Source organism: Clupea harengus, chromosome 13 (assembly GCF_900700415.2).
Source record: "Clupea harengus chromosome 13, Ch_v2.0.2, whole genome shotgun sequence".
In the NCBI taxonomy this organism is placed as follows: Eukaryota; Metazoa; Chordata; class Actinopteri; order Clupeiformes; family Clupeidae; genus Clupea; species Clupea harengus.
Genome location: NC_045164.1, coordinates 6,209,596 through 6,220,745, shown reverse-complemented (window position 1 = coordinate 6,220,745; position 11,150 = coordinate 6,209,596). Strand labels below are relative to the sequence as shown.

General features: G+C 45.1%; 1 protein-coding gene across 2 annotated transcripts in view; it reads left to right on the top strand.

Annotated features, from left to right (window-relative positions):
- The first annotated feature begins 3,852 nt into the window (after positions 1-3,852).
- Positions 3,853-11,150, top strand: part of LOC105890860 (inactive pancreatic lipase-related protein 1) — an 11,475-nt gene continuing 4,177 nt past the window's right edge. Inside the window, exons 1-9 of one of the 2 annotated variants that reach the window (XM_031578987.2) lie at positions 3,853-3,899; positions 5,279-5,333; positions 5,691-5,857; positions 6,316-6,438; positions 6,842-6,976; positions 8,296-8,404; positions 8,842-8,961; positions 9,676-9,795; positions 11,095-11,150. The exon at positions 11,095-11,150 is cut by the window's right edge and continues 63 nt beyond it. In XM_031578987.2, coding sequence (XP_031434847.1) covers positions 5,279-5,333; positions 5,691-5,857; positions 6,316-6,438; positions 6,842-6,976; positions 8,296-8,404; positions 8,842-8,961; positions 9,676-9,795; positions 11,095-11,150 — 885 coding nt within the window. In that variant the 5' untranslated portion in view covers positions 3,853-3,899. Of the gene's footprint in view, positions 3,900-4,846; positions 5,189-5,278; positions 5,334-5,690; positions 5,858-6,315; positions 6,439-6,841; positions 6,977-8,295; positions 8,405-8,841; positions 8,962-9,675; positions 9,796-11,094 lie in introns of those variants that run through there. The other variant, XM_031578986.2, reaches the window with a different exon arrangement.

Here is an 11,150-nt window from a genome sequence, read left to right as displayed (position 1 = left end):
CTCTTTTTTTTAAATGTCATCGTTGTTCCAAGCCTCAGGGGTCATCATCCTGTGAGCTAATCTACAGATAGGAAAGGAGGCTAGGGGTGAGTGCTGACCAGACATCAGGGTCAGTGTGGGTCAGAGTCACTCTCTCCAGTCCACGGTACAATTGAGCTTCTGTCTACATGTGCTGCAGTGGTAAGACATACGCGAGCAAGGACATCGTGTCGTTTCCTTTTTCCACATCAGTCGACTCTTCCGCTTTAGAGAGGAGGAAGAAGGGAACCTGAAACGGATCCTTCAAAGTCAAAGTAATCATCAGATAATGAAAAAGTTAATATAAAAAATGAGTCTGTTACATAACAAGAGCGGCGAGCTCTAGAAGTTTAATTTTAAGAATTGGCTGCTGTGTCCTGTGTGAACTAATTTACTAATTGCAAAGCCTGTGAGCAGTGCTTTAACTACTATTCATTATTTTATCTCCATCACAGTGAACCCGTGACTTGGGGAAAGAGAGCCTAAATTAAAACATGAAATGAAAATTTGATCGCTCTTAGAGAAGACCCTGTAGTAATTAGTCTTAAAAATATAAACAGAAGACAGACAGAAATGTCAGTTCCTTTTTATAAGATGTTCTAAATGAGGATTAAATAAATTAAAGTGTGGGGATCTGGCTTTGGCAAACTTATTAACAAAACAAATTGATCAGTGCCGGAGAAAAGTTATTCATGAGAATTTAATATAGCACTCTTTAAGGGAGCTATTCACCCATCCTCACGAAAGAGCGAATACATTAAATGAAGGACTCTACTTTTTTTTTAGTAAGAAAAAAAAAAGAGAAAGTTGAATTCAGCAATAACTTTTTAATATGACTTTGGAGACTTCCTCTGAAATTGATTTTGAGCGATGCTGTTTGGACAGCTGTTTACTAAAAGCACAGCTCAGCACATTGAAGGCTGGAGGCACTGGCTGATTTGCCACTCAGCCCAAAGCCAGCAAGAGCCAAGCGCGTCGTCAACACTGTTTCTACGTCTACGAAAAAAAAAAAAGCACAACTCTGAGTGAGACCCTGGCGCTACGCTCAAAGCCCAAGGTGCTTTTCAGGTAAGGGGTTTGTCCTCTGCCGTTTCCATTGTATACCTGAGTGCTAACGATGCTCGTTTGGCAGTAATCCCTCGTTATGTGATTAGGGACAGGTATTGTCATGGCACGGCTTCCTCCTTGGTCTTTTCCTGGTCTGGTGGGGGGGTAGACAGAGGAGGCCCACAGCACAGAAACTATTGTCTCCACTCGGCCTCACACAGCCTAGCCTTGGGCAGAGGCACTTATAGGACCACACAGTCTCCTTGACTCACTCACACACACACACATACTCACACACTCACACTTACAGTATATCTAACACACTCTTTAACACACTCTCTCTCACACACACACACTCTTACACATAAATCCACATATATAGACATATGCACGCATACGCAAACACCCACACACACTCTCTAACACAGACAGACACACTTTAACACATACACACATGCACACACTCACCTGGGAAGGGTGGTAAGATTCAACTCTAAAAAGCTCTATCCTCTATCCTGTCCAGAAACTGTACTGTGACATTTTCACCACTAATAACAAGAAAAAAAAAATCTTTTTTATTGTTTGCAAATTTCAAAACACACTTGACACAGTGTACCTCGAGGTGACTTTTGTTTCTTTTCAAAGTTTATAGCTTCTCTTGCTTTTCTCCACCTCCACCTCCATCTCCCTCTCTCCTCCTCTTCCATCTCCCTCTAAAAAGCCCTGTGTTTCTCTACTCTTTTGCGGTAGGGCTGGACCATTACTCTCCAACTGTAATACATTAGTGGGATTAAAATTCCAGAGGTAAGCCCGTAAGATCGACCTGCTGGCTTTCCTGCTTCTCTCGCGGCTGGCCTCGGGGCCTGCCCCAGCTCGCACGTTATTTGCCCCCCGCCCTTCCCTCTGCCCCCCCCCCCCCCCCCTCCCAGCAGCCCCACATCACCCAGCCTGGGCCCACAGCAAATTAATGGCAGAGCTCTATCAGCAAATGAAAAAGAGGAACCTTTGAAGGATATCAAAGCTTTCAGCCTTTCGGAAACATAAAACCGCACTATTCACTGCAGGATGATTGCTTGGCTTTACAGACGTGCCGTGTGTTTAAGTTTCCAGAGTGACACACACCATCACTCTGACATCTTCGCACAGAGGAGGGAAAGTTTGTGGATTTATGCCAAACTGGCAAAGGTTATGACCTAGGAGGCTGGCTCTGACCTCACACGCAAGTGCTTTCCATAAATAATTGATAAAAAAATCCTCAAGTGATCAATTGGGTATGGTTATAGGGAAAGTAAATGAATATAAATAAGATAAGCTGTACTCGAGGATTTCACATCAAACAAAAGAGATGACATGGAATTGGGAGCACACACACTCACACACAACCACATCCTTAGGGATAGGGACTGGTTTGTTTTCCTTTCTCCAACACAAACCCAGACACCTTTAATTAATCAGTATTTGTACAAGCGGACCCCCAGAAAATGACGGCCCTTGGGGATATTTTCCAATGGGATTATCCCGGGTTTAGCAGCACCCAACCTCACAATGACCATCAGAATGCTTCGGCACTAGCATCTGGTCCAGATTACTTGCCCCTCTGTCGCCAACAAACGCCAAACAATCCAGTAAGGATCAGACTGAGAGGAAGGATTTTAAAACTCTCAAAAGCGCATTCGCAAAAACTGCATTGTCACTGCGTCACACATCTTTCATATACAAAACAATGATTTCTGACCAGACAGTGCTATTTTTAGGTCTTTTAAAACAATGGCATCCTTTAATTTCAGTAATGTGGCCTACGGTAATAGAAGTTGTGGTTTAGTTTATCTTTGGTTTAAGGTTTCCCTTTGAAGGCTTAAAACAATAATCTCGAAAACACGTATCCTCTCTCCAGTAGGCCTGCGTGACTCGAAGTTGATTACCTTCTTATATATGCCGATGACAGACAACTGCCTAGCCCCCTTTTTTAATAGGACTACTAGCCTTCATTGAACGATCAGGTCTGTACTACTGCTCTTGGAAATATCAGGAGTGCTCGTCTTCTTTCAGAGGGTGACACATTGCTGACCGAACTGTAGGAGACTTGGATTTAACCAGGATTTGTTACTTGAGGTATTCACTTTCACAGACATCACGCGTAGTAGCCCACTCAGTCTAAAGTGCAGAGGGGCTATATACCTGCTCTCTGCTGCCATCTATTGGCCAATTGAATTTGAGCTGCACCTCCAAAAATGGTCCACTGGCGTACGGAGTTTCTCAAAGACGATAGGTTGCCCGCGAAATGCTGTTTCATCATATCTCTGGCTGGGATAGATCTCTCGTAGGGTACTACATAACCCTATGCCTTAAAACGGCAATATGTGATTTTCTTTTTCCTACACATAATGCTTCCAGACAGTGTCACCTTGTTGTAACATCAACTATAATGAAGGCTCAGTAAAAAAGTTACTATTTCATTTATTTGTTGTTTCAGGTGTTACAGTAATACCTGCAATAAATGGAATAGGCCATCAGGGTGCACAGAAGAACAAGACTATATGAAAACGTTTCATTATCTTTTCAAAGTGACATTATTGTTTATAATTATTGTTATAATTATTCTATTGTTTACCAAAAAACCTACTGCGCCTTTAAATCCCATGTCTTGACAGTACATAACACGTGCCCAGTCTGTTGTACTGTGTATTTAATCTGTGTCTAATGTACCTCTCCTTCACTAATGGCACAGTGGTACAGTATGAGTTGTACACACTGTTCGTGTAGATAAGACCTGGGCAAAGTGCGGCCCAAGGGTAATTTGCGGCCCTTTGGCTGTCCCTGTGCGGCCCGCGGAGGTAAATTGTAAATTAGGAATCAAACGTAAAACCTGTACTTATTATACGGCTCTTCAGAATGTTCCAAAAAGTTCCTTTAATTTGAATGGGCCATCCCAACCTTCGCAGATCTGTAATTTCTTTATATTCACTGCTGCGAAAAATGTATTACTGCTGTCATTGGCAACGGGTTTTGTGCTTATAATTCAGATCTTTCATATCATTCCGCAACGCAAGTAGTCCGGTCATTTACCGTAACTGAAAGTCATTGAAACTTGAAGTCAGAAAGTGGGTTGCTTCGCATTTGCGTGAAGAACTAAACGGCAACAAAATCATTAAAAAGAGATATTTTGGAGAAATGTCTTCTATTGTTTTGGCAAGTAACCGTATAATAAGCGGGATGTTTTTTTATTTCCGTAGGCCTACATTCGTGCGTGTGTGCGTCACTGCGACCATTTGCGCTGATAAAAATTGATATTACTATTAATTTGTATACTATTGCATTGCAAGCTTGCTCTCGTGTGTGTGTGTGTGCCATGTGTATTGATCGTCTGGGAACACCTTTAATACTGCAAAAACATGCTCATTTTCAAAATCGTTTTGGTGAATGTTGATTAAATGTTGATTAAATAATGTTGGCGTTTTTACTATGCCTGCATCAATTTTTTTTTGATAGCCTAAATGTAACATCTACTCTTACCAGTAGCAGTTAATCAAAACCATACAATGTAATGTTTTTTTTTATAAAGAGATACGACTTATATTGAGCAGAATTGAGTTCAGCCTATTGGTCCGGCCCTCCACAACAGTCCCACTATCTCACGTGGCCCCTTGGGGAAATTAATTGCCCACCCCTGGTGTAGATAGATGGTCTGATGGTAGTAGTAATGAATGCTTATAAATGCTTTTGTTCGAAAACATTTTAGAAATGTGAGTCATTTATAGAATATTTACAAGCTTCAATATCCATTCTTCCTTATTTTCTTGCCTCTTAGTGCTATTTTAAAGTTTAGTTTTGACCATGCTGATGATTATGCCGACAACAGTTTTGGTCGTCTACAAGTGAGTTTATCATCTGACAATCTTTTGACATTTCCATCTGGACATTTCCCAAGAAATACTTAGAAACAGAGAGAGAGAGAGCGAGAAAGACGGAAAGGGAGAGGGAGAGGACAAGAGAGAGAGACTAGGAGAGAGAGAAAGCGAGAGAGGCAGAGAGAGAGAGAGAGATAGAGAAGCAGAGAGAGGAGGGTATAAATAACTTCTGTAAATCTCCCATTCTGTGTCCGTTCACTCTGCAAGTATTCATGGTAAGTCTTCCCCATTCTCCCCCCTCTCCTGTCTCCTGTGAGTGTGTCTTTAGCCTGAGTGTTGTGGCTGTGCTTGTGTTTGCTCTGCAGATGTGGTTGCCCTGCCTGATGACCGTCTTCCTCGGCCTGCTGGGCCATGCATATGGTAAGCAGCATGTCTTCACGAGTAGGGCACCTGAGCACTGAAGGCTATGATTCACACATCTGCCAGTCATGTTACCAGTCATCTAAAAAAGATACTGCAGTTGAGTTATACAGGACTGTGTCCTTGGTAAAGACACCCTGATTGAAGTGAATTGTGTTCAGAAGAGCTATGCCTGAGGTTTTGAATGTGTTTGGGATGAACCGTTCCAAAACCACAACCACAACTTGATAAACATACATGCGTGTGGTGTGTGTGTGAGTGTGTGTGTGTGGTGTGTGTGTGTGTGTGAGTGTGTGTGTGTGGTGTGTGTGTGTGTGTGTGTGTGTGTGTGTGTGTGTGTTTGTGTGTGTAACACAGCCCAGTATGAGCCCAGTGAGGTGTGTTTTGAGAACCTGGGCTGTTTCTCGGATGCCATCCCCTGGGCGGGCACCGTGGAGAGACCTGACCCTCGTCTGCCCTGGAGCCCGGAGAAAATTGGCACCCGCTTCCTCCTCTTCACCCAGGAGAACCCCCAACACTACCAGGCATGTGGGCACACACACACACACACACACACACACACACACACACACACACACACACACACACACACACAAACACACATGCCCAGTGTCCAGCTGCACCTCAAACACACTGGGAGATACTTAGAGTAGTGTCCTTCATAGTATTAGATCCCGTACTAATGACAGGCAGCACCACAGTCACTGTCTATGACACAGAAATTCTAGAATAAGTCTATTACAGTAATAGTTGTCAGTTGTACCACACCATTGCTGTATTGCATAGCAATGGTATTCAGTTGTACTCTGTAACAGTCCCTTGTATTGTAATAGTAGCTGGATGTGCATTAAAACTTCAGGTTTGTGGATTCTTTCAATAACACGTTGATGTAACAGACAGTAAAAACTCAACATGTAGAGTTGGTCACAAATACACTGAATGAATGTAAAGTAACCATTTCTATGGCAATCATCAACCCCAGGAGATCTCTGCCAGTAAGGAGACACTGGAGGCGTCCACCTACAGGCCCACCAGGAAGACCCGCTTCGTTGTCCACGGCTACATGACCAAGGGTGAGGAGAACTGGCCCGTGGACATGTGCAAGGTGAGATGTGTTTACATGCAGTTATGTACAGTGTGGATGTGGAGTGTGTGTTTGTGCATTTATTTACACATATACACAACTGTGTATTTGTGGCTTGTGTCTATGTGCACGTGTGTGTGAGTATATTATGTCTTTGCATTTCATGTACATTCACATTCCGTGATCAAGTATTTACCCTAAGTGCCTTGAGGCATGGAGGTGGTGTGTCATCGGTGTGGGTGCGTCCTGGTAACCCTTGACCTTGGTGTTGGACACTGCTCTACCAGTGGAGTCTTGGGCTGTCTGTAGGAAAAATGTTGATCTGTATGCGTGTGTGTGTGTGTGTGTGTGTGTGTGTGTGTGTGTGTGTGTGTGTGTGTGTGTGTGTGCATGTTTATACTGGTGTGTGTGTGTGTGTGTCCAGCTCATGCTGAAAGTGGAGGATGTCAACTGCATCAGTGTCGACTGGACGACTGGGGGGCGGACCCAGTACTCACAAGCAGCTAATAACATTCGAGTGGTGGGAGCCCAGCTGGCAAACATGATGTCAGTCATGAAGGTGAGTGCCTGTTCCCTCAGAAACATACATATGACCCACACACAGATTAGATAACGAGGAGGGAGACGAACAGCTGTTCAGAGGTACTGTCAGAGGGGTCACTGGATATTCTGCTCAAGTCTGTCCAGGTCACGAGTTTATATAAAAACTTCAGAAAAAAACTCATCATCATCATCATCATCACTGACATCATCATCATCTCATACGTAATAAACAACATAAACAATATTCAATCACAATTTGAGCTCAAATCAAATCTACAAATCATACCTTGCACTCATAAAAGGAGTTCCAAGGTGTTGTCATACCTTCTCAGAACCCCACCACCTTGATGTTGTGCTGGTGCTGGGGGAAAGCAGTTATAATTTAGTCTAATTAAGGGTCTGTACCCCTTTCACTTTCCACACCTTGGGACCAAATCTGGGCCGGATCAGAGCCGGTGCTACTGTTTTCCTCATGTTAAGACCTTCCTCTGTGCTCGGTCAGGGCCCGTACACCAGGCCTGCTGGATCTGAGACAGGAATCTCTGCTGGGTTGGTATGAGTGGTTCAGGAGGTAGAGGAGTCGTTCAGCAATCGGAAGGTGCTAAATACTAGTTCGATCCCGACTCCTCGTCACCAAGCAAGACACTGAACCGCTCCTGATGTGTGCTTTATCGGTGTGTGAATGGGTAGATGTCTGAGGCATTCATCCCTAAAGCGCTTTTACCATTAATGAACTCCTCACAGTCAGGGCAGTCACTGAGCTAAGTAGAGTAGCACGCTGACCCGTCCATCGCATCCCTGTACAGAGCAAACACACAGGATAACTCAAGGCCACACGGCCATGGTACACCTGACCCTGACCCCAAATGTATACACAGCTGGCAGTAAACCAGGGAACTCTCAGAGCAAGTAATCTACAGTTAGTACATTATATCTGTAAGAGAGTCATATCTTATATGTGTAGAAATTTGGTACATTATATCTGTAAGGTCACTGACGGGTGAAAACACCCTTTAGGGTCCAAATGCTGCTCATAGTCATGATGTTCCAGGATTATGTTACGTTAGGCTGACGTTGGGGTGCATGTTTCCTGTAATTAATGTGTCCAAAAGTCAATATAGAAGCTTCAAGCACAGCTTTTGGATACCATTGTGTTCACCCTCCTCACCCTCATTTATACAATGTCGTCAGTTGTAGCAAGTGACCGGTGGATCTGATGCACACAGGTCAGTGTGTGAGTGTGAGTGAGTGTGTGTGTGTGTGTGTGTGTGTGTGTGTGTTTACATGTAGAACATGTGCATGGGTATTCACACACACTTGTATGCTTCCCTGTAGAACTCTTTCAAGCAGATGCCTGCTGACATGCATGTGATTGGACACAGTCTGGGGGCTCACGCAGCAGCAGAGGCCGGCCGGAGGACCCCAGGGCTCAAACGCATCACAGGTATACACACACACACACACACACACACACACACACACACACACACACATGCACACACACACACACACACACACACACACACACATGCACACACATGCACACACACAAACACACACACACACACACACACACACACACACACACACACACACACACACACACCACACACACACACACACGCACACACACACACACATGCACAAACACACATACACACACACACATACACACAAGCATACACACTCACACACACATACACACACACACTCAGCAGCACACCAAAAGATCTTGCCCAGCTTGAAAAGTATTGTAGGTTTGGGAATGGAAATTTGTACTGATTCTCCCCCTCTCTCAATCCAAACCCCTTCCCCCCTCTCTCTCTTTCTCTCTCTCTCTCTTCCCCTATCTCTCTCTCTCTCTCTGTCCATGGCTCTTAGGTCTTGACCCGGTTGAGCCCTACTTCCAGGGCTGTCCTGCACAGGTGCGTCTGGACCCCACCGATGCCAAGTTTGTGGACGTGGTTCACACAGACGCAGCTCCTTTCGATCCCAACCTAGGTGAACACACCCATCCAAACGGCAAAACAATTAAATGTCAATAGTATCACGTGTGCAATTCGAATCATAAAGATGCTGCTCGCTGCTTGGCAAAAGCATCAGTAGGCCTTCCTACCTCCTGCCAAAGTCTTGCATTTACAGATTTACCAGATGCTCTACACATGCTGTAGGTACCAACATAGGGATAATCCTCTCCACCTGTCCAGAAACAGCAGCAGCAGCATAGCATGATAACACATCCCACCTGTCCAAAAACAACAGCAGCAGCATAGCATGATAACACATCCCACCTGTCTAGACACAACAGCGGCAGCATAGCATGATAACACATCCCACCTGTCCAAAAACAACAGCAGCAGCATAGCATGATAACACATCCCACCTGTCCAGAAACAACAGCAGCATAGCATGATAACACATCCCACCTGTATTTGCATTTATGTTTATCTGGTCAGCAGGAAGCAGAGAAGCTTTAGATGTCAACATATGGTACAGCCATACCCAAACTCTTATCAGACACTCTTTAAGCATCTCTATAGGGTTACACATTATGGATCACACATAAGGACTAAATCTATGAATAATTAACCAAGGGAGGTGAAACGTCAGTTATCTATCTATCTATCTGTGTTGCAGCATTCAGCGGGCAGCATTGTCTTTGAGGAAGGTCATGTGAAGGTTATGTGATGTACTAGTCCTCTGTATCTGTTGCAGGATTTGGAATGTCCCAGGCGGTCGGCCATGTTGACTTCTATCCTAACGGAGGGCAGGAGATGCCCGGATGCTCCCAAAACAGAGCAGCTAAGGAGGTGGACCCCAATGATATCTGGGAAGGTGAGAGAGAACACACACACACACACACGCACACACACACACACACATGCACACACACACACAAACTCACACACAAATTCACACTCACACACACACAAACACACACGCACACACACACACACACACACAAATTCAATCTCACACAAACATCTGACCGTGGTTCCCACCCCCTCATCTCACCGAAGATGGGCCAACAGTGGACCCTCAAGGACATTAGCAATGACTCAAGTTTTTCCTTATGGAAAGGCCTTCACAGCCTCTCATACACACACACACACACACACATAGACATTCACACAGACACACAAGCACACACGCTAACATTCACACAGACACACTTATGCACACAAGCACACACACACACACGTGCGCGCACAGACACACACGTACACTTACACACACAGAGTCACGTATGCATACACACACACTCGTCTGATTTGGCTGAAACACTGGAGTATGACCAGTGGAAAGGCCATAGAGAAACCATTAGCACAGTTTTTCCAGAGTGAGCTGCTGGACTGGAGGGAGAGGAGAGGAGAGGAGAGGGGTTTCTGAAAGGCGCCAGGCTCAGTGTGAAACGGCCCGCCTGGTAAGGGGCTCAAGTGGCAGGATTTGTGTCATGCCAGGCATGTGTGTGTGTGTGTGTGTGTGTGTGTGTGTGAATGTGTGTGAGAGAGTGTGTGTGCATATACAGTATGTGTGTGTGCTTTTGTGTGTGAGAGCAAGAGAGAGTGTGTATGTGTGAGTGTGTGTGTATATGTGTGCATGAGAGTGTGTGTGTGTGTGTGTGTGAATGTGTGTGCATATGTATGTATGAAAGTGTGTGTGTATATGTGTGTATGAGAGTGTGTGTGTGAGGGCGAGCGAGCATATGTGTGTGTGTGTGTGTGTGTGTGAGAGAGAGAGATAGCGAGAGGGCAGCACAGCTGATCTGTGGTCTGTTTGATCCTCCAGACAAGAGGAACATGAGGATCCAGCCCCACATAGCTGGAGGTGTTGGAGTGCCTGGGGTTTGGCCCCACTGTGGGAAAACCACAGACCGCTCACAAGGCCTCATTCCTCTCCCTATGCCCACAGCCCCAGCTAACCCTGGCACCGAGTCGGCCCTCATCCGTCCCGGCTATGGGCCTGTGTCCCAGCTCTGTGTGCTCACCAGTGTGGGAAGATTAGGCATAGAAATATGCGGCTTGGAGACTGACATCCAGTTTGCACCAATAAAGTATTGTTCATAACTGTGTATGTATCTGTGTGTGTGTGTGTGTGTGTGTGTTCGTGTCTGTTTCTGCGCTCTTGCTCCAGGTACCCGTGCCTTCAAGGCCTGTAACCATCAGAGGGCCTACAAGTACTACAGCGAC